The 24,784-nt window shown below is 44.7% G+C and overlaps 1 protein-coding gene across 2 annotated transcripts in view; it reads left to right on the top strand.

The window, feature by feature from the left end:
* Nucleotides 1-24,784, top strand: part of ROBO1 (roundabout guidance receptor 1) — an 890,328-nt gene that overhangs the window by 458,373 nt on the left and 407,171 nt on the right. For both annotated transcript variants that reach the window (XM_075854473.1, XM_075854474.1), the window contains exon 3: nucleotides 5,219-5,296. In XM_075854473.1, the coding sequence (XP_075710588.1) occupies nucleotides 5,219-5,296 (78 nt within the window). The remainder of the gene's footprint in view (nucleotides 1-5,218; nucleotides 5,297-24,784) is intronic.

Consider the following 24,784-nt stretch of genomic DNA (forward strand, 5'->3'; position numbering starts at 1 on the left):
TTAAATATAATCTATCTCTCACTGGTAAAATTAACCTAGCCTAAAAATTCTAGACTGTTCATGTCTTTGACAGTGGGCAAACTTACAAAATCAGCAAGGGATCAAATACTTATTTCCTTCACTGTATATTCTAGTCTATATGCACCTTTTGTGCTATTTTGGTTTATATCATGTCTATTTGGGAGCCATAGGCTGATCCCTTCTCATTTGAGACGGACTATTTATAGGAATAACAAGAACAAAGTCTGTATGTAATAGTGCCTTTAGTGATCTTACCAGTCTGTTACCATGAATGGCTAACTTGGACAATTATTATGTTGCCCCAACCCTTGAACAGGCCAGCAGGTGTCAAGTTATATATAGCCATCCTGGTTCTATGATGTTGCCCTATATGTAAGTCTATTCTGTAAGAATCCTGAGCTAATGATTCCCAATAGCAAAAATAAGTGACATTTGATGGATGCAGTTAGAAACTAAACAGAGTTTAAGTAATGGGTGTTATGAAGAGCATACGGTCCAGCATAGCCACCCCCACCAGTCTCTGCATCGTCCTTACTACCAGACTGACATACCTGTATATATACCAGTAGTTTTTATGGTTCAGTTCTATAATTCCAATGTAATTAACTAAGAGTAAAATAAATATATTGAGCCCAATTGTGGGGGGGGGGGGGGGATTTTGACATTTTCATGCCGCAGAAGTCTTAAAAAAATGTCAGAGAAATAAAGTTAATGTATGAAAGTTTTAATATTTTCTGGTCAGAGGTGAGAGGAGGGAAGTGTGAATACACTAATTCATTCATAAAGGATTTTCATTCTGCAATCCCCTGTGACTTTAAAGACATGACTTTCACATGTGTAGGCTGGAGGTACAACAAAAACTAGGAGTATAATTGCTAGATAAGCCTGAGCTACTGCAAACTTTCCCAGATCTGAACAGAGTGCAGGAAAAGTTTCAGATTTGTTTTTAACTCTTTATTAGACACTTTTTGCTCCTTCACTAAAACAGTAACGACCTTGTCTGGCTGCTCGCTGATAATTTGTCTTTATCAAATGGAAAATTAGCTCAGACTCACAAACCAGAACCGGTCCCTGGAGGATTTCTGCAATGATGCCTTGACAAAGATAAATGAGCTGTCGAAAGTTGGACTTGCTATATATATGTGTGTATATTATATATGTATATTAAAATACAACTTTCTAAACTATACACACACTGCCAACAGTTTTTTCATTGTTTGTGAATGCCTTACAGGTTCATAATCCAAAAGCTAAAAAATTATGACTACTCCCATATCCACTATTAGAGTTTAGCTAACCGATTCTACACCATTCTGATTCAGTACGAATTTCTTCCAAAGCTTTCATAGCTTTTGGGGTTTGTGGTGCAAAAGTTAGGGCAAAATGGAGTCCACCATCGAGCACCGGCCGCCATTTTTCAAGTTAGAATAAGGATCACGTGACCTCGGGTGGGATTTCCCATAATATTCTGCAGGCAGCCTTGCCAAAATGCTCTGGTTATCCCTCCGTTTAGCACAGGCAATCCTGAGGGGTGTAGGTGGATGACATTACTAATACTGGCTTGGCATTAAAGAGCTTGAAAGGGGTTGGATATAGTTAGATGCATTCCTAGAAGACACCAGAGAGTCAGACATGAGATTGCGGCAAATTTATTTTCAACGAATCATATTGTTCCTGAAGCTAATTTGGAAAATCTGCTCATCTCTATCCACTATATAATAAAATCTTACTGTTTTCAACGAGTATAATGAGTAGAGTTCAACAGTTAATCTCTGAGAAATTCAAGACTTACTCAAAGTTGGCCAATTCTCTCGCTTACGTGGGATCCTGTTTTGCATACAGTGACTGGTGTCATAAATCTCCTGATCGTCTATATAAAAGCATACACCTAATTGCTTTATCCAGTACCAAGGGGATATGGTTGGGCAGTTATTGATACCACTTGGTGCAACCAAGGAGAAGCAACAGTTAATTAAAAAAAAATTGATAATAGGAGTATTGCTCTTATGCCTACCAATGTATGTAAACGCTGCTTACCTTGTCAATGTATGGCATTAACTGGGTACTGTATGACATTATCTGGGCACCGCAAACACTATTTATATGATATTGGGCACTCTCAGGGCAATGCATGCATCATTTATTTGGGCAACATATGGCACTAACTGGGTACTGTATGTGATATGTTGCCGCTGTATGCTCTATCTTCGCATAGTTTGAAACATTCTATGTGTGTAAAGCAATACATTACTATTCCAATTTAAAAGAGAAAAGTGACAGATTCTATAGTAGCAGAAAATAATAATAGCCCTGAAATCTTACAGCAGTGGTGATATGATGTTAGGTGGCTTAGAAACAGTTGCTGTAAAAGATCTGCCACACACAGCTTCTGTGTCGATGCCCGTGGTTAATCAGTCTGCACCTGCTCCTACGTCTGATAGAGTGACTCGATCTGCTACCACTCAGGCTGGAAGGCTGAGGAGTGGGAGAGCCTATCACAGCCTGGCCAGACGGAGCTAGCTCCCGCCCTCGGTCTATTTATACCTTCATTTCCTGCTCCTCCTTTGCCTGTGATTCTGTCTGGGTTCCTGGCTCTGCTGCTCCTGCTAGTACTATTTACCTCTGCTTCAAATTGACCCTGGCTTTACTGACTACTCTCCTGCTCTGCGTTTGGTACCTCGTACACTCCTGGTTTGACTCGGCTCGTTCACTACTCTTGTTGCTCACGGTCTTGCCGTGGGCAACTGCCCCATTTCCCTTAGCTTCTGTGTACCCTTGTCTGTTTGTCTGTCTTGCACATATTGAGCGTAGGGACCGTCGCCCAGTTGTACGCCGTCGCCTAGGACGGGTCGTGCAACTAGGCAGGGCCTGAGTGGCGGGTAGATTAGGGCTCACCTGTCTGTCTCCCAAACCCGTCATTACAGTTGCATTTTGAATTTCATTGAAGTCCCACTCCTGCTAGATTAGAGCATTAAGTTGTGATTCGATATTACACAACCACATTTGCTATGAAAACCTGATCTAAGTCTGGGGAATGTGTCATTGAAAAACATTATATTGACTTTATACATATGCAAAACAAATGTTGTCCACTTTAGGATCCCCTCTCTGTGCAAATATGAGGACCATAAAAAAAACGTAGGCTTTCAAAATAGTAAGGGGGCATTCACATGAACGTGAATAATGTCTGTGTGCTGCACATGGAAATCATGCGCAGCACACAGACCCATTGATTTCAATAGAGCCATTCACACATACTGTAAGTGAGTTTTCACGCAGCGTATTCATGGCATTCATGGCATCTCTAATTCCTACAGTATGCCATCAATGTTTATTGTGGGTAAATCCTTTTAACCTGGCAATTTTAGAGGAATCCACTAATAGTATTAGGTGCATTGGGACTGACTGTCCCCCATATTTCCTAGTCTGGGGATACAATGGTCAGACAGACTGCATTTTGCTTTGGATTGCTGATTCATTGCTTACCTCAGAGTTAAGTGCCACCAAGGGTGTCTGGGTAGTCACTTAACTCGCCCAAATCACAATGCATGTTTAGGGGAGAGTCAGGAAACCTTGTGCTGTTAAGGCCCTTTTACACAAGCTAATAATCGGCAAACTAAAGTTCATATGAACGCTCGTTCTCGATCATTTCCCTATGTAAACTGGGCAACGATCAGCCGATAAATGGGGAAATGCTCGTTCATCGACTGATTGCATCTTTTATGCAGCTAAAAAAAAACGCTAGTTGGCAGCACATCTTGTGTAAACAGTAAGATGAGCTGCCGACATGATGCAACTTCATGGGGACGATCGGTCGTAGCAACATTTGTTCATCCCCATACTAAATGATCATTGCTCCGTTTAAAGGGAGCAACGAGCGCTGATCGACAAGCTGTTTTGTCAATCGGCACTCGTTTTAAAAGTGGTAATCATGGACGATATCTGCCCGCGCAAAACCACCTTTAGCTAAACACTTATTTAGAACTGCTATATTAGATGCGTGTCAAGCTTTAATATCTCTTTAGCAGGGCTGGGACGAGGGGTACGTTCAATATGAGGATTAAAAAAGGAAAAAGGAATATGGTGAGTATGTAGGATGCAATAAAACTAACCACTATCCATCCAACAGCTCAGGGACTGAGAGTTGTCGAGCAATTTCTGAAACTTTTGGACTCCTGCTCTTTAGTGTTTCTTAGAGTAATTTATTTCTTCCCCTGTTACCTAGTACATCTATATCACCACTGCAAACAGACTACAATGTTAGTCTATGTAGGACTGTCTCCGTCCATAGTAGCACTTTTCTCAAGATGTAAGTCCCATGTAGAACATACTGATCTGTGATGATTTATGGCGCAATAAAAGATGGGGATATCAAAGAAACTCGCTCCCATAGAAAATGCAAGTGTTATTGCTATTGACCTTGGAGTCATGCCATTATGTGAAACTGACCTTTACGATAACTTTTCTATCCTTACATGTGATCTCATCTAGAATGGTCTCTGTGATTTTCATCCTTTGAACCCATTTTCTTAGATTAAACTTGAAGTATACTGATCAGACTTGAATTTTCCTCTCTCATCCTCTTGTTATAATGAAGCATATTATCCCACAGATGTCCTGGCCTGCTGCCCTCCCACTTTGTATTATTTGCGTTGTTATAAAAAGGTGCCCATTTTCCGCTCCTTCTTGCTTCACAAGACCCTATTTTTCTCCAGGGGCCCAACAAAGGGTTACTCCCAAGAGACCCCAATTGTGACGAGATGGAGCGATGATGGTTAGTGATCACAGTCAATAGCTTTGATTAACAATAAGGTAGAGAATTAGCAATGCTTGCATTGAGCCATCCTGCCTTCCCCTCTCCATATGTTCAGTTCTGTCTATACCGGTTGCTCCCAGCATGTACTCCAGGCAGTCTACATGCTGAGAGGTAGCAGACAAGGTGCACTGGAGAGGTTACAATTAAGACAGTATAAACATCAAATGCAGGAGAAATTGGTCTGAAATTGAGACGTACATGAAAGCGACTATTGGGGGGTCCTGAGCGAGATGCTTTATAGAGGAGCTTCCTGTCCACTCTTCATATTTGTTTTTCTGCTTTTATGCTTGGATTTACTTGTGTCTGGAAATGTGATGAAAAAAGTAACAACTTCTGTAACCACTATGACCCCATCTGCGGCTGTGATGTTATTCTCAACAGACTCGGATGACCTAGAAAAGGGGAGCAATGGAGTCACACCGCCGCCAACATCCGATGACAACTCTCTGGTGTACACAGGTACAGTTACTTTAATCTCTTAAAACTTTAAAATGTCCCATTATTTCTGTGTTTGTTTTCTTTCTAGATATAGATGTAGCAGACCTAATTTGTTGAGTATTTGTTTATTTTATAAACTGTAATAACTCAGTAGTTTTGCCTTCAGAAAATACATTGTGACGTCACAGACTGTTGTGCTAAATAACAAATCAGATTTGCTGCTTTGGCAACCTCTGCTGTATATTCAATATGGCTAGCGTCTGCCTCTGATAGATGAAAGCATCATTTAATGTGCTATATTCTATATGCTTTGCATGCTGGAGATGTCAGTAGGTTGCCATTCAAGGCAGCATTTATATTTCATCAGGCGACAGTGCAATGCATACGAATGGTAAAGCAAATGAGTTGTTGTTAAAGTCTTATCTCCGCGCTGTCATATTGCTGCCTGCTGTATACTATTGTCAGAAGCACTAAAGACAGACAATTCCTAGTCGATAAGGTGCATTAGCTGTTTCTCTCTATGCAATTTGATTTAGGAATTATAACAGCATCAGGTTGCAGAGTGTGATTTTAAATATTTGCAGATGTAGCAGAGGTGGATCTGTCATTTTACTCTTTTCGTCTCTATTTTTCTGTACATTTGAGATTTGTCTCTGCATTAAGAGAACTCAGGTAGCACAATAAAACCACACGTAACACAACGTAATATCCCTAAGAGCTATGTCATATGACAAACTCAACTATGCTATATAATGCTAAATGAGTGCACTGTGTTTTATTATATATTAAGTTTTAAAAATATCAAATTTGGATGGAGTCTTTGTACTCTAGAGGAAGGTATTTGGTATAACTAAACAATAACCAGCTATCTGTGGCTCTGCTTGACCACATGTTCAAAAGAACTAAAATCAAGGGACTACTAAACCAAAGGGTGATATTAGATGGGCACTTTTATATCACAGCATGTGAAGGCTCAAAAAGCTCTGCATTTATTTTAAATCCCAGTGTCATACAAGCAACCTGTTAGATGGAGATGCGTTTTCGATGTTACCTGCAGTGTCTGTGGGAAGTGGAAACAGCACTCATGTCAGACACTGTTCCTCAGGAATCCACTTTATTATGGCAGGCCGTGTCACACAGAGAGCGTAGAGCTCCTTGTAAAAGCAATGCCATTTTTTTCTGTGAGAGATTATATAACATTTCTATAGCAAAAAAAAGTGTATGACACATAACGTAGATGATAGATAGATGATAGATAGATAGATAGATAGATAGATAGATAGATAGATAGATAGATAGATGGATGGATGGATGGATGGATGGATGGATGGATGGATGGATGGATGGAATGGATGGATGGATGGATGGATGGATGGATGGATGGATGGATGGATGGATGGATGGATGGATGGATGGATGGATAGATAGATAGATAGATAGATAGATAGATAGATAGATAGATAGATAGATAGATAGATAGATAGATAGATAGATAGATAGATAGATGGATGGTTGGACTGTCCCACCACAAAACCAGAGGATCCTCCGGTGGGCCCAGCCTCTAACGCAATAACGGGCCTTAAATGTCCAGCAGAAGACAACCCCGTTTGAAGCTATTTGGAGCCACTAGGATCTATTTCCTCTGGGATGATTTACAAATTACCTATCAGATCTTATTGATGATATATCCTATGTATACTATACGATGATAACAACAAGGGCTATGATGAAATTAAAAGTGGAAATGTACATGTTCTATATAGATACAGGGTGGGTCCTCAGAATAATCTCCTCTGTGGGCCCATGGAACCCCAGTCTGACGCTAGATAGATAGATAGATAGATAGATAGATAGATAGATAGATAGATAGATAGATAGATAGATAGATAGATAGATAGATAGATAGATAGATAGATAGATAGATAGATGGACGGACAGATTCTCTGGTTTTTGCATCCCACAACTGAATATGATTTTCATGTACATTTGACAACTAGAGGTTTACATAAGAGACAACCACAACAGAGGAATTACTATGACAACTTCAATATAACGAATAACACAAATGAATGTAAATATTTGGAGAAAGCATGATTGGAGCCCAATGTATTACTAAATATTTAGAAAGAAATTCAAATAATCTAATCAAAAACAATCATAAATCATGTATATAATCACTGATAAAGTAAATTTGTATTTATTTATTGTTCGGGCCACAGTCACATAAAGAATGTGGAAATATTAGAAATTGGAAATATTTTATAAAAGTTAATCTGATCGTAGCAAAATATATGTCTATAATTCTTCTTTAAGTATACAACGGAATGGCTGGTATGATCGATGTGACATCTGTGATCCTATGGCCGGGGCGGTGCAGTTACTCTCCACTTATACATTTCCTCATTGTAATGTAATCTACTTAATGTGTTTACTCTATTTTAGCTCTTGTTTCCAGACATACATTTTGCATAACAAAGCTGTGTCCCTAGCGCTGCCGGGTTGTGTTGCTTGAGGCTATTCAGCTGAGTGCATCTCTACTCCACAGGCCCTGGCGTCCTAATTCATTACTTTTATTGAGCCTCCTCCCTAGTCACTACGATTCCTCTGCTCCTGTTAATGCAGATACTAATGTTGGAGTGGAAGAAAAATGGTGAAATTGCAAACAGTAGCAAGTTCTTCAGAGCAGGGAGGGTCTCCATTCTGTCATTGTCCCAGCACACTTCTGTTAATCTGTCACAAACCCATCGTTTCTAACAGCAGCACCGCCAGTTCCCACTCGTAGCTTGGAATTGTCCTTTGGCAGATGAAAGCTTTTGTTATTTTACCATTTATAATGCTTTCTGTACAAACCAGGTCACAGAGAGCAAGGCAGACGTGATTGACAATATTTAGATTGCTGCCATTCAGCGCATGCTGACAATAGGAACCTGTGTGCTTTTGATCTAGTCTCTAGCCCATGGTTGCTTAACCCCTTCAGATATCATTTTATTGGAAGGCCCCATCCCCCCATTGGCGGTAAAAAATGCTGGAGATGTGTTATTGTTTTCTGTAGATTTCCACATTGTTATTTAGTTATAAGGCATACCTCCATTTATAATGATCTAAGCTATAAGATCGTTTAAAAAAAAAATTGACAACAATTTAAATAAGAATTTTCACCAAATTTGTTATTTTTAATGTATTTGTTATTTTCTCATTTTTGAAAAATCTCCAATGTCAACTGGAGATCTGAAAGTGACATGGCTGCAATTTATGACATGAACTGCATATAGGTATATATACATATATATATAGAGGAGCAATTCTTATGGTTTTCTTATATATTTTAATCATTAGAATTTGATCATATTTAATCATCCTACCCCACTGCTCTGTCCACAAAAGGATGACCAGACATACTAAAGGTGGCCATAATTATCAGATAGCTGAACAAGCATTCTGCCGACATCTATAGCTTCCGACTCTTTAATATACGCATGTGTACTCAATGGGGCGAGGGGAATAAGTCGCTGCCAGACTTCTTTAGTGGCAGGTTATCACCCATACAATAAAAATATCAGGCATGTTGAAAACCAACATGACTAATCCTTCTTTCCCCCAAAATCTGCTATCGGGGGAATTGGGACACCACCATACACATTAGATGGTCTGCCGTTCCCGCCGAAATCACGGGTTCGGCTGACATTCATCTAATGGGTATGGGCACCTGAAACCTCATGGATTAATGAAACTACAACTCCCACATTCTTCTGCCAGCCATAGCTGTTGAGGTGGAGGAAGTGAACACCTACAGTATGCTCACTGCAGGATTTCTACGGGACTGTTTGTTTCAGGGGCTGCAGAAAATGCTGCACACTGACAAATACCGGGGGCAAGTTTTTTTCCTGTTCAGAGCATTAATTTCTGGGTTTAGTATTTGTCAAGGTCATTTCCCTTGGGTTACTTCCTTTCCAATTCCTGCTAAATTAATGCTGGTCACAGAAATTACATTTGACAATGACAATTTGAAGTCTATGGGTTCAGCCCAAGAGAGCCAATGTCTCCTATATAGCAAATTAGGGATCAAAGAAGTTTACATTTTACCAATCATAAACTTTGCTTTTCTCAATATAAACAATGACAAAAGTTTCCTCCCTCTATAGAAAAAATATGCCTGTACGGGTGAGCTGTATTGGCATGGCGATGAATGAGTCGGATAAAACTAGTGTCACAACAATTGTTTTAACCCCCTTAAGGACACGGCCAATTTTGGCCTTGAGGGCAGAACAATTTTTTTTATATTTCCCTCTTTGCATCCCGATGCTCATAACTTTTTATTTTTTGTACGACGTAGTTGTATGAGACTTTGTTTTTTTGCAGGACGAGTTGTACTTTTTTTGGTACAAATACATTATCATTTAATTTCTATAAATTTTTATTTTGGCGAAAATACAGAAAAAAATCAGTTCCGCAGCAGTTTTAATATTTTTTTTTACACCGTACAACGATCATCATAAATAATGTTATACATTTGTTGTACATTTGTTGAACATTTCATGTTTTGGGACTTATATTTTAAAAAGTTTATTTATTATTAAAAAAATGTGTATTTCTGTGTATTTTTTTTACTTTTTATTTATTTATTTATCATTAATTTTTTTTTACATTCATTTCACTTTTTCTTTTAATCCTATAAAGGGAGTTTTCATTTTGATTTTGATTTTGTAATTGTAATGTACTGCCATAGATCTATATGCTAGTACATTAGCCTGTTACTGGTTGTACACAGGCAGTTGTTAGGGCATACACCAGTATGCCCTAACAACAGGAAATATATTTAGACAGCCCTGGGGTCCTTCAATGGACCCTAGGCTATCTGGCCATACAAGTTATCGGCTTTGATCGCGTCACCGTTATTTTCTGTGACGCGATCAAAGTGCAGTCCCCCCTCCTTCAACGCCGCGATCAGCTTTTATCGCGGCATTCAAGGGGTTAACGGCAGAGAGAGGATGTTTCTCTTCTCTCCGCTGTTAGAGCGGGGCCATAGCTGTGTATTACAGCCGTTGCCCCGCTCTCGAACGCGCGCAGAGATGGCTGTCATACAGGACGAGAATGCTCGTCCTAATGCGCCAAGTACCCTCCGCTCAGGACGAGCATTCTCGTCCTGTGTCGGCAACCAGTTAATAAAAAATAGCTTTTTTCTTCCTAAAACAGTGCCACACCTGTCCATGGGTTGTGTCTAGTATTGCAGCTCAGCTCCATTAAAATGAATTGGGCTGTGCAGCAATACCATACAAAACCTGTGAACAGGTGTGGTGCTGTATTTGGAAGACAGGCAGCAGTAATGTTTTTCTAATCCTAGACAACCCAGCCACTAAATTCTGGGTTTTCCATACATTGAAATCAATGGGAGAAGGCTGCAATACCTCAGAATCACCGCTAAATGCATGTCGACAACCCACAGTGAGCAAGAGGAAATGAAGGGTAAGCAGCACTCGTACGAGTGCTGCGGCCCCTTCAAAACAGCTGATCGGCGCAGATCCTGAAAGTCGGACCCCGACCCATTACCAATTGATGGTCTATCCTGAGGATAGGCCATCAATTTTTACTGGCTGGAAAACCCCTTTAAGGCTGTCCATATAAAGAAAATCTGCTTATAAAATTAGATTATTCTTTATCTTCACATTTTAGGACTGACTGAGAGTGAAGAAATTTTTGGTTGTGTGACGTGCTACTAAGCCTATTCTTGGCCAATAATATAATGAGATGCTTATTACGCAGCAAGTTAGTTATTGTAATCATTGCTTAGGGTATGTGCACACGGTAGCAGGCTTTTACGTCTGAAAAGATAGACTGTTTTCAGGAGAAAACAGCTGCCTCGTTTCAGACGTAAATGCTGCTCCTCGCATTTTGCGAGGCTTCTCTGACAGCCGTAAATTTTGAGCTGTGCTTCATTGAGTTCAATGAAGAACGGCTCAAATTACGTCTGAAAGAAGTGTCCTGCACTTCTTTTGACGAGGCTGTATTTTTACGCGTCGTTGTTTGACAGCTGTCAAACGACGACGCGTAAATGACAGGTTGTCTGCACAGTACGTTGCCAAACCCATTCAAATGAATGGGCAGATGTTTGCCGACGTATAGTAGCTCTATTTTCAGACGTAAAACGAGGCATAATACGCCTCGTTTACATCTGAAAATAGGTCGTGTGAACCCAGCCAAAGGGTGAAACCCAAGCCAACACGTTGATTGTAGAAATCACTTTCTGCAGGCAGTAGCTCTGATTAGATCACATCTAGGAGAGGGGATAGTTAGGCCGGGTTTTCACAGGTCAGATACGCTGCATAAAAACTGTGCAGCATATCCGACCTGGAACCCGCCGCACCTTCCGTCCAAAAAATCGCACCACGTTGTGGTGCGGTTTTTCGGACTGAATTTCCACTGCGAAAAGCAGCGCTTGACAAAAAAAATGTTGATACTTACCCCTTCCTTCTTCTCTGCGCGTAGTTCGGCCTACTGGGATGACGTTGCAGGCCATGTGATGCTGCAGCCTGTGATTGGCTGCAGCAGTCACATGGGATGAAATGTCATCCAAAGTGGCCGGACTTCAGGAAGAAGGAGAGTGTTCTCGATAAATATGATTTATTTCGTTTTTCCGGAGTTGCGATTTTTGCAGCGTAATTACCCCGCAAAAATCGCAACACTTGGCTTTCTGTTCAATGGGGAATTCAATGGGGAAAACTTGCAACAGAAAATCACTCTATTCACACTATTCTGTTGCGGAAATTCTGCAGCGTTTACGCTACGTGGGAACCCGGCCTTATATAGATCAATCCATTGTCAGCAGGAAGTTGGGAAGTTTCAGATGCAGGTCTGAGTTACAGCAAAAGGGTCAGGACAGGAGAGGCTGCAGGCTGTGCCCCGTGCAGCAGCATGCATGCCACAGTTTGCAAACCCCAGCCCACCATAGGAAAGGGCAGAGAAGACTGGTTGGCAATAAGTTAACATAATCTACAGAAAGCAGTCTGGAAAGATTCAGTGACAACAGGAGATAAAAAATGTGCACTTGTCGCACCGTGTATTCCTGAACTGTTGCTATGCAATTGCCGTACACATTTTGCCTAATATTGTATTATTCAGGAGACTACGGGATACATTAGTATGCTATGAATATGTGTGGTTTTCAGTGGAGTTTCTCTTTAAAGTCTATTTTCATTGTAATACTATTTTGTGAAATATATTTAAATAACATATTTAAATAACATCATTGAACTGTTTGGTTCGCTTTAAAGGGGTTGTCCACTTTTGAAAAACAATCAAGCAATACCTATTAAATATTTATTAAACTATTTTTTTAAATATACTTACCATCTCAAAGTTGCAGATGTCTTCTAATTCCGTCCAGTGTCACGTGACTCCACCAACGTCGGAAATTTTCTCTTCCACTGACGTCTCGTTCAGCCTTCTTCAATCCTGACTTCCGGATGAGCTCCTCTTCCGGTGTTCTTGCTTCTTCTCTTCTGAATGACGTCTTCTTCACGTTGCCCCAACGCATGCGCAGAAACCTTCAATATTTTTCGCATGCGCATTGAAAGCAATTTAACAGTAAGTTCATTGCGCCTGTGTTCAAGGCATCCTAAGCCTCCTCAATACCCACCCTGTTCTTTCTTAGATTACTTATCAATGCAAGCACTATTTTATTTTCATTCATGTTATCCTGCAGTGCCCGCGCGTCCCGCAAAGATGGTATCTACAGTGATAATGGCACTGAGGAATAATGTTCATGTTATTCCACAGTGCCATTATCACTGTAGATACCATCTTTGCGGGGCACGCGGGCACTGAGGGATAGCATGAATGATAATAAAATAGTGCTCGCATTGAGACATAATCTAAGAAAGAACAGGGTGGGTATTGAGGAGGCTTAGGATGCCTTGAACACAGGCGCAATGTACAGACTTTTAATGCGACTTGCGCAATGAAATTGCTTTCTTTGCGCATGCGCAAAATATATTACACAAACCACAATATAAACAATACAGCGCAAAGCTGATTTAAATAAATAAAATTGTTTCAACTATAGTCAGGGGCCAAAATTACAAGGTAGCAAATTTGTAATGATTTATTTTTTTATTTTTTTTAAAGTAGTGGAATTCCCCTATTTAGAGGAACCTGCTTGGGTGTCACCTCCACAATTCTATATTTGTACAGTAGGTGTGAAACAAAGTAATATTGGAAGACTTGTCACATTTTGACTTCCAGATATTTCAATCCTCAGCAGATTCTAGTATTGATATCGTACAGCTGTAATAACAAGGACATTGTTCATTATATGGCCAGTCTCCTTTATTGAACATCTGTAAAAAGAAGATGTGAAAAATGCCTTGTGTTTAAAATGCCCATTGGATAGAATTGTTATCGCCACAAATCTGGGGTCTTATTATATCAGGCAGCTGACAGTAAGTATTGATGTGTGTCAAAGTTATTGTTAATCTATAATATGTCTCAAGTCATCAATAACATCGCTGTCTCTGGGAATCGGTATTAGTCTGTTTGCCTTCACATAGAAAGTAGTAGTGTAGAACAGCTAAGATTAATTTATAAGGTCTGTGTGAGAGGAACTATGTCAATTTCATATAGAAAAAAAATACACCCAAAAATAAAAGATTTCCACTATTTATTGAATTTTAAAAATAATCACATATAACTAAATTTATTCCACTCACATTTTATAAAACTAATATGTCAAGTGACAAGCTTGAAAAAAAGTAGGGCCCTTATGTGCCCAAAGTAAAGTTTGTCTCCTGAGGAGGAGATGGGGACCAGCGCTCACAGTTCCATGGCTGCAGGTGTCAGGAGGTGAGTTAGCCTGACGGCCCGCGGCCATGGGCATGACAGTATCCCCCCTCTTACACCCCCTCCTCTTGGGGCCAGAACGAGAGAGAAACTTCTTCAGTAATGTAGGAGCATTGAGGTTCTTTTCTGGCTCCCAGCACCTCTCTTCCAATCCACCAAATAAAAGGTTCTTCCACCCACTCTCTTGGTGTCCAGGATCTCCTTTACCTCAAAAGTCTCTGATGAACCGCTGGGATCCACTGCAGGAGTAGAAGTCTTGGAGTTCAAGATCACCGGCTTCAGCAGGGAGATATGGAAAGAGTTGGGGATTTTGAGGGTAGGAGGCAGCCGAAGCTTGTAGGAAACAGGGTTGATTTGTTGCAAAATTTCGACGGGTCCAAGGAACCTGGGAGCAAACTTGTACAATGGCACCCTCAGCCAGATATTCCTTGGGAAGCAGACGATAGGCCGGTCAGTGGAACGAAATGAGCCATTTTGGAGAATCGGTCCACCACCACCCAAACCGTACTGCGACCAGCAGAGGGAGGCAGATCTTTGACAAAGTCCATAGCAATATGTTGCCACGGGTCATCGGGCACAGGCAATGGCTGGAGCAGGCCCGCCGGTTTGGAGTGGGAAACCTTATTTGCTGCGCACACCGTGCAGGAGGAGACAAAGTCTGTGATGTCTTTGGGCAGCATGGGCCACCAGAACTGACGAGCGATCAGGTCTCGGGTCTTACGAACACCCACGTGACCTGCCAATTTGGAACTGTGTCCCCAGCGGAGGATTCTTCTTCTGTCCGCGAGATGCACAAAAGTCCTCCCCGGGGCAATGTCTCTAACTTGCAGAGGGTTGACAGGGATGATGCAGGATGGTTTAATGATACTCTGTGGAGACTCCATAGTATCCTCAGTCTCGAATGACCTGGACAAGGCATCGGCCCTCACATTCTTGTCGGCCGGACGGCAGTGGAGCTCAAACTGAAACCGTGCAAAGAACAGCGACCACCTGTCCTGACGAGGATTCAGTCGTTGGGCCGTCTGGAGATAAGTGAGGTTCTTGTGGTCCGTAAATATCAAGATGGGATGAACTGCGCCCTCTAATAGATCTCTCCACTCCTCCAGAGCCAATTTGATGGCCAGTAACTCCCGATCCCCAATCGAGTAGAAGCGTTCTACGGAAGAGAAGAGCTTAGAGTAATAACCACATACCATTGACTTGCCCTTGGAACCTCTCTGGAACAGGAGTGCACCAGCACCGACAGATGAGGCGTCCAACTCCAATGAGAACTGTCAAGAAACATCTGGATAATGGAGGATAGAGGCTGACGTGAAGGCACTCTTCAGGATTATAAATGCGGACTCTGCTTCTGGAGTCCTCACCTTGGCGTTCATGCTTTTCTTGGTGAGGTTAGAGATAGGAGATGTCAGTGAGGAGACATTTGGAATGAACTGTCTGTAGAAATTGGCGAATCCCAGGAAGCGCTGTATGGCCCTCAAGCATTGAGGGCGTGGCCATTCCAGGACGGACTTTACCTTTCAGGATACATCTTGAGACCTTGATTCGAGATGATGTAGCCCATGAAGGGTAGAGCATCTTTAATACGCACTTCTACAACTTGGCGTACAGGCGATTCTCCCTTAACTGCAGCAAAACTTGACGGACATGTCTCCGATGAGTCATTGGATCTGGAGAAAAAAATCAAGATATCATCAAGATAGACCACAACACAAACGAAGAGGAGGTCACGGAAGATGTAATTAACAAACTCCTGGAAGACCGCGTGAGCATTACACAGGCGTAATGGCATTACTAGATATTCATAGTGTCCGTCATTGGTGTTAAATGCAGTCTTCCATTCGTCACCCTGGCGAATCCGGATTAGGTTGCAAGCCCCAGGCAGGTCTAGTTTAGAAAAAATCTTGGCACCACGTATACGATCAAACAGTTCAAAGATCAATGGCATCGTATACCTATTTTTCACTGTGATCTGGTTGAGACCCCGGTAGTCGATGCAAGGATGCAGAGAACCATCCTTTTTCTTGACGAAGAAGAACCCGGCTCCTGCCGGGGAGGAAGACTTCTGTATGAAGCCCCTCTCCAAGTTCTCTTTAACATAGGCGGACATGGACAGAGTCTATGGCAAGGAGAGAGGATATACCCTACCACGGGGAAGGGATAATGACCAGGCAATCCTGCCAAGGACCGAGGCAGAGGAGGCTGAGCCGAACTAATCTGTACCAGGCAAATGTTGGGACACTCGGAACCCCACTGGAGAACCTCTCCAGAATTCCATTCCAGGACTGGGGCATGTAGTCGGAGCCAAGGCAGACCCAGCAGCACGGGGTCGACGGCCTTGGGAAGGACAAAGAACGAGAGGAGCTCGGAGTGGAGGGCACCGACTTGGAGCCTCAGCGGCTTGGTCACAGCTATAACTGGGTCTGGCAAAGGTTGTCCATTTACAGATACAACCATCAACGGCCTCTCCAGATGGGTAGTGGGCAATTGGAGAAGATCCACCAGGTCTCTACGAATGAAATTAGCAGCAGATCCAGAGTCCAGATAGGCAGAGACCCGATGCGTTTTCTCGCCAGACACTATGGAATGGACAATTTAGACGATAGTTCTTCTTTACCCAGGGTTGTCTCTCCCACCAACCCTAGGCTCTGGGGCTTTTGGGGACACAGGCGCACAAGGTGGCCTCCGAGGCCGCAATATAGACAGAGTCCCGAGATGCATCTACGTTGTCTCTTCTGGGTAGATAGCTTAAACTGATCCATCCTCACCGAGGAGGGTCGGCATCTGAAGAGAGCAGGGATTGCTGCAAGGTAGGGACCAGAGTAGGGAGTCCTTTCTCCCAACAAGCTTCTTGGAGCCGTTCTCGGATTCTTATATCAATCCGGGCATCCAGAAGGATGAGGTCATCCAGGGTAGACTGTAGATCTCTGGTGGCAAGCTCGTCCTTAATCTTAGGAGACAGTGCCTGCCAAAATGTAGCCACCAGGGCCTCATTGTTCCACAACAGTTCTCCCGCCAGTGTGCGGAAGTGGATGGCGTACCCGGCCACAGAGGTGTCTCCTTGGCATAAGTTCAGCAAGGAAGCGGCTGCAGACGAGACTCGTCCAGTCTCCTCAAACACTGTGCGAAATGTCCGGAGGAACCCCTGGAAGTCACGGGTCTCTGGTCCTTATCTCTCCTAGATAGGATTCGCCCATGCAAAGGCCCTGCCAGTGAGGAGAGAAATGATGAAAGCAACCCTTGCGCCATCAGACGAGAATGCCCTTGCATGCAGGCTTTAGTGGATCTGGCACTGGTTCAAAAATCCACTACAGGCACCTGCGTCTGCATCATAGCGGTCAGGAAGTCGCAAAGAAAATCGGGGATCAACACTGCCAGGAGGTGTAGTCAGAGGATCAACACTGCCAGGAGGTGTAGTAGGAGGAATGGCAGTTTGCACCTCTTGCCGATGTACAATAATGTTCAACGCCTGGAGGAGGTTCTGTCGAGACCGGAGGCTAGCATATCCGCCCGCATCTCTTTTGACGTAATCTTGATCTTGGATCGACCAGTGGGGTCCATGCCCTGAGCGTACTGTCACCTTGACGGTATGGCAGCTGGCCAACAAGACGCAGGTCACAGTCTATAGTTCGTATAGTGTAACTGTGGCAGCTCGGACAGTAGCAAGACAAGCTCGGATGGGACTAGACAGCAGGCAGACGTCAGGCGTGGTGTAGCAGGACAGGCGTGGCATACAGCACAACATGACTACAGCTCAGCACGGCACTTGACCAGGATAGCACAGGATACAGGATACAGGTACAGGAACGGGGAACACTGGGTACTGGAAAACACTATGTAATGGCGGAAGGAGGTGAAGGGAACAAGTGAGCCCTAATCTACCCACCGCCCTGTCCCTGCCTACTTGCAACGACCCGCCCTAGGCGACGGGGTACAACTGGGCGGCGGTCCCTACGCTGTCTAAGTGCAAGGGGGTACAAACAGGGAACACGCAAGGGAATACAGTAGCCCACGGAACGCCGCGAGGAAACGGAGCAGGAAAGAGCCAGTCAGGATCAGGAAGTAGTGGAGTATACAAACGGGAGCACGGAGCAGAAGCAAGCCAGGGTCAGAGCAACGCAGGATAAACGGAACTGAAGCAAGGCAGAAGCACGGCAGAAGCAGGCTGGAGCAAGGCAGCAGTGGGGCCAGGAATCCAAGAGAATAACAAGCAAGGAGGAAGAGAAAACGGCAGGTATAAATGGACAGGGGGCGGAGCTAACTCTGACTGACCAGGCCGCGATAGGCTCTCCCACTCCTGAGCCTGCCACCCTGATTGGTGGGAGCAGGTGTCAGTCTCAGAGGTCTGGCCTCAGGTGTCGACTGATTAATCCTGGGAGTATACCCAGACATAGTGCCTGGCAGATCCTTTACAGTACTCCCCCCTTTATGAGGGGCCACCGGACCCTTACTAAGAGGACCCGGTTTAGTGGGGAAGAGAAGGTGGAACCTCCTGATCAATACCCCAGCGTGAACATCTCGAGCAGGAACCCAAGTCCTCTCCTCCGGCCCGTATCCTCTCCAATGGACCAGGTACTGGAGGGAGCCCTGGATCATCCTACTGTCCACAATCTTGGCCACCTCGAATTCCACCCCCTCAGGGGTGAGAACGGGAACAGGAGGTTTCCTCGAGGGGGACCAGGACGGGGAGCAGCGTTTCAGGAGGGAGGCATGGAAGACGTCGTGTATACGAAAGGATGGGGGCAGCTCCAGACGGAAGGATACAGGGTTGAGGACTTCAATGACCTTATAAGGTCCAATAAATCGGGGAGCAAACTTCCTGGACGGGACCTTAAGGCGCAAGTTCCTCGACGACAACCACACAAGATCCCCGACGACAAACCGGGGGTTAGCAGAACGTCTACAATCAGCCTGAATCTTTTGTACGCTCTGGGACGCCTCTAGGTTCTTCTGAACCTGGGCCCAGACTGTGCACAGTTCCCGATGAACGTCCTCTACCTCGGGATTATTGGAACCACCAGGGGAAACGGAGGAGAACCTAGGATTAAACCCGAAATTACAGAAAAACGGGGAGACCCCTGACGAGTTACTGACCCGGTTATTCAGGGAAAATTCGGCGAGGGGAAGGAATGAGACCCAATCAAATTGACAGTCAGAAATGAAACACCTTAAATATTGTTCCAGGGATTGGTTAGTCCTTTCCGTTTGGCCATTAGTTTCGGGATGGAAGGCGGAGGAGAAGGACAGATCAATCTCCAATTTTTTACAAAAAGCTCTCCAAAATAAGGAAACAAATTGTACCCCTCTGTCCGAAACGATATTGACTGGGGCCCCATGGAGACGCAAAATGTGTTTCACAAACAAAGAAGCTAACGTCTTGGCGTTAGGTAGTTTCTTAAGGGGCACAAAGTGGCACATCTTGCTGAAGCGGTCTACTACCACCCACACCACCGACTTGCCCTGAGATGGAGGCAAATCGGTGATAAAATCCATGGAGATATGGGTCCAAGGTCTCTGGGGAATGGGCAAGGAACGTAGTAAGCCCGCAGGTCGGGACCTAGGGGTCTTGGACCTAGCACAGACCTCACAAGCGGCGACGTAAGCCCTAACGTCTTTAGGCAACCCAGGCCACCAATAGTTTCTGGTAATGAGGAGTTTGGTACCCAAGATGCCAGGATGACCAGATAGAGCGGAGTCATGGTTTTCCCTGAGCACCCTTAGCCGGTATTGCAGGGGGACAAACAGTTTGTCCCCAGGGAGGTTCCCGGGAGCTGAACCTTGATCAGCCACGATGTCAGAGGCTAAGTCAGAATCAGTGGCAGAAACAATTATACCAGGGGGTAAAATACAAGCAGGATCCTTCTCAGAAGGAGGATTAGCCATGAAACTACGTGACAGTGCATCAGCCTTAATATTTTTGGACCCAGCCCTATAGGTAACCAAGAAATTAAATCTGGTAAAGAATAGTGCCCAACGAGCTTGTCTAGGATTAAGCCTCCGGGCAGATTCTAGGAAAACCAGATTCTTGTGGTCAGTAAGGACCGTTACCTGGTGTCTGGCCCCCTCCAAGAAGTGACGCCACTCTTCAAAAGCCCATTTAATGGCTAAAAGTTCGCGGTTGCCAATATCATAGTTACACTCCGTGGACGAAAACTTCCTAGAGAAGTAAGCACAGGGGCGGAGATGGGTGAGGGAGCTGGTACCCTGGGACAAGACGGCACCCACTCCCACCTCGGACGCGTCAACCTCCACAATAAATGGCTCCCTTTGGTTGGGCTGAACCAGCACGGGGGCCGAGATAAAGCACTTCTTGAGGGTCTCAAAAGCCTGGACGGCCTCAGGGGGCCAATGGAGGACATCAGCACCCTTGCGAGTGAGGTCCGTAAGAGGCTTAGCGACGACCGAGAAGTTGGCAATAAATCTCCTGTAATAGTTAGCGAATCCCAAAAAACACTGTAGCGCCTTCAGGGAGGCAGGTTGGACCCATTCCGCCACAGCCTGAACCTTGGCAGGGTCCATGCGGAATTCATGAGGAGTGAGGATTTGACCTAAAAATGGTATTTCCTGTACCCCAAACACACATTTTTCGGTCTTCGCAAACAGATTATTTTCCCGAAGGACCTGGAGGACCTTCCTGACATGCTCCACGTGCGAGGACCAGTCCTTGGAAAACACCAGTATGTCATCAAGGTACACTACAAGAAAATTACCCAGGTAATCTCTCAGGATTTCATTAATAAAATTCTGGAAGACGGCAGGGGCATTACACAACCCAAAGGGCATGACTAGGTATTCGAAATGACCTTCGGGCGTGTTGAACGCAGTTTTCCACTCATCCCCCTCTTTGATGCGGATAAGGTTATACGCCCCCCGTAGATCGAACTTAGAGAACCATTGGGCCCCCTGAACCTGATTAAAAAGATCCGGAATCAAAGGCAGGGGATACTGGTTCCTTACTGTGACCTTATTCAAGTTCCGATAATCAATGCACGGCCTAAGACCACCATCCTTCTTCCCCACGAAGAAGAAGCCAGCACCTACAGGAGAAGTCGAGGGGCGAATGAAACCCTTGGCCAGGCATTCTTGGATATACTCCCTCATAGCTTTACGTTCAGGACATGAAAGATTAAATATCCTCCCCTTAGGAAGCTTGGCATCAGGCACCAAATCGACGGCGCAATCGTAATCTCTATGAGGGGGCAACACCTCGGAGGCCTCCTTAGAAAACACATCAGCGAAGTCCTGAACAAACTCAGGAAGCGTGTTTACCTCCTCCCGGGGAGAAATAGAGTTAACCGAAAGACATGACATCAGGCATTCACTACCCCATTTGGTGAGATCCCCAGTATTCCAATCAAACGTGGGATTATGCAGCTGCAACCAGGGAAGACCTAATACCAGATCGGACGATAATCCCTGCATCACCAGTACAGAGCACTGCTCCAAATGCATGGAGCCAACACGGAGTTCAAAAACAGGAGTATGCTGAGTAAAATAACCATTAGCAAGAGGAGTGGAGTCGATACCCACTACGGGGATAGGATAAGGTAAATCAATAAAAGGCATCTCTAGAGACATAGCAAATTCCACAGACATGATATTAGCAGATGAGCCCGAATCCACGAAGGCACTGCCAGTGGCAGACCGGCCAGCAAACGAGACCTGAAAGGGAAGCAAAATCTTATTGCGTTTAGTATTAACGGGAAATACCTGTGCGCCCAAGTGACCTCCCCGATGATCACTTAGGCGCGGAAGTTTTCCGGCTGCTTATTCTTGCGCCTGGGACAGGTGTTCAGTAGATGCTTGTCGTCCCCACAATAGAAACAGAGACCATTCTTCCTGCGAAACTCTCTACGTTGTCGAGGGGACATGGAGGCCCCGAGTTGCATAGGTACCTCCGAGTCCTCCGTGGAAGAGCGAGGAGACGGGACCTCGGGGGGAATCGCAGGGCAGTCAGAGGGGAAAACATTGAAACGTTCAAGCTGACGTTCCCTGAGACGTCGGTCAAGTCGTACTGCTAGGGCCATAATCTGGTCTAGGGAGTCAGAAGAGGGGTAGCTAACCAGCAGATCCTTCAGGGCGTCAGATAATCCTAACCTAAACTGGCACTTTAGGGCCGGGTCGTTCCACCGGGAAGCTACGCACCACTTTCTAAAATCAGCACAGTATTCCTCAACAGGTCTCCTACCCTGACGTAAGGTCACCAGCTGACTCTCGGCTAAGGCAGTCCTGTCAGTCTCGTCGTAAATGAGACCGAGGGCAGAGAAAAACCGATCAACGGAGGAAAGTTCAGGGGCGTCAGGAGCCAAGGAGAAGGCCCACTCTTGGGGCCCTTCCTGGAGTCGGGATATAATGATACCCACCCGCTGGTTCTCGGAACCTGAGGAGTGAGGTCTTAGGCGGAAATAAAGTCTGCAACTCTCCCGGAAGGAGAGAAAAGTCTTACGGTCCCCTGAGAACCGGTCAGGTAACTGGAGGTTGGGTTCTAATGGTGAGGTGAGGGGTACTACAAAGGCAGCGTCAGACTGATTGACCCTCTGAGCCAGGGCCTGGACCTGTAGGGAGAGGCCCTGCATCTGCTGGGTTAGGGTCTCAAGGGGGTCCATTATAGCGTCAGCGTAGAAGAAATGGTAGACTAGGTAAGGGCTTGTTATTATGTAATGGCGGAAGGAGGTGAAGGGAACAAGTGAGCCCTAATCTACCCACCGCCCTGTCCCTGCCTACTTGCAACGACCCGCCCTAGGCGACGGGGTACAACTGGGCGGCGGTCCCTACGCTGTCTAAGTGCAAGGGGGTACAAACAGGGAACACGCAAGGGAATACAGTAGCCCACGGAACGCCGTGAGGAAACGGAGCAGGAAAGAGCCAGTCAGGATCAGGAAGTAGTGGAGTATACAAACGGGAGCACGGAGCAGAAGCAAGCCAGGGTCAGAGCAACGCAGGATAAACGGAACTGAAGCAAGGCAGAAGCACGGCAGAAGCAGGCTGGAGCAAGGCAGCAGTGGGGCCAGGAATCCAAGAGAATAACAAGCAAGGAGGAAGAGAAAACGGCAGGTATAAATGGACAGGGGGCGGAGCTAACTCTGACTGACCAGGCCGCGATAGGCTCTCCCACTCCTGAGCCTGCCACCCTGATTGGTGGGAGCAGGTGTCAGTCTCAGAGGTCTGGCCTCAGGTGTCGACTGATTAATCCTGGGAGTATACCCAGACATAGTGCCTGGCAGATCCTTTACACACTAGGAGACCATTTGCTTAGACAAACTTTGGGTATGACAATAACGCTCAGGCATTGCAGGAAGGGGCTGGGCCCTTCTTATAGTCGAAGGTGCTCATGGGCTAATTTACTACCAATTTCAGGTGGCCCTTTAAGAGCAGGCACGAGCGTGCGTACGCACCCTACGGAACACGGCCGGGAGAAGCGGAAGTGTGTGCTGGCGTCTCCTGAGGAGATGGGGACCAGCACTCATAGTTCCATGGCTGCGTGCGTCAGGAGGTGAGTAAGCCTGATGGCCCGCGGCCATGGGCATCACACACCTATATGTACTGTGGCCCTACTTGGTGACATGTCTCATTGACACCAGTAATTGGTAAGACATTTGTTGCTTCTCCAACCCCTGCCGACTATAACAGCACAGCAGGGGTGTGATCACATAATTGTTATGTGACTGTTCAATATGTTGGAAAATATCCTGTCTTCAATATTAAGTGCTTTTTTACATTAGAGGTACTCAATAGGCTCCCCATAAATAGTGCTGTTATTGGACCATTCATGGCATCAGACCACAAAATCACTCCAAATATGTTTATAGCTTAACACTAGAGTAAGGTCCAGTTCACATCTGCTCCGTTAGGGTCTTTTGTCACAGATTCTGTTGCTAATGCTGGATAAAACAGCCGAGCCATGCTGAGTTATTATGTCCGGCAAGCAGACAATGAGAGAGACCCAACAGGACCCACTGTGTTCCGTTGAGCGCCGTTGACTTCCGTCATGTAGCGAATCCGGAGTTTCCGGTACTATTGGCGTTCTGCTCCTGCGATAGAGCAGAACAACAGAATCCGGAACGCAGATGTAAAAGAGCCCTAAGGCCACAAATAATTGGATAATGGAACTGTGATTGTAACATTATACCTAAGGGTCCTATTACACGGCCCAACGCGTAAAAATGAGTGCCGATCATTGAGACATCTGCTCTCGTTCTCTACTTACGGAGCAATGATTGCTTATATATAGACGCGAGCAAACGTTACTCCAATCGTTCATTCCCATACATTTTCATCAGGTCAGCAGTGCATCTCCCTGTTTACACAAAGAATTTTGCAGCCAACAACGATGATTTTTAATTCTGCATAAAAGAGCAGATTAACCGATGAACGAGCGTTTGCCCGTTCATCAGCTGATCGTTCCCTGATTGCCTAGGGCAATAATCGGGAACGGGCGTTTATATGAATGCTCATTTGCCAAATGACTGCCCGCTGTAATAGGGTCTTTAGCTCTTCTTCTAAGCTAAAAATAAATAAAGTGTTAATAACTACAGTATATTCTACATAGAGTTAATAACTTTCCAGAAAATCGCGAGCAATTTCTTCAGAAACAAAAAGGCAATTATAAATTCCAACAAAATCTGTCATGGCTCTTTTTCACTAAGTATATCTTGAGTGAAGAATATTGAATATATA

This window comes from Rhinoderma darwinii, chromosome 2 (genome assembly GCF_050947455.1).
Source record: "Rhinoderma darwinii isolate aRhiDar2 chromosome 2, aRhiDar2.hap1, whole genome shotgun sequence".
NCBI classification, from domain to species: Eukaryota; Metazoa; Chordata; class Amphibia; order Anura; family Rhinodermatidae; genus Rhinoderma; species Rhinoderma darwinii.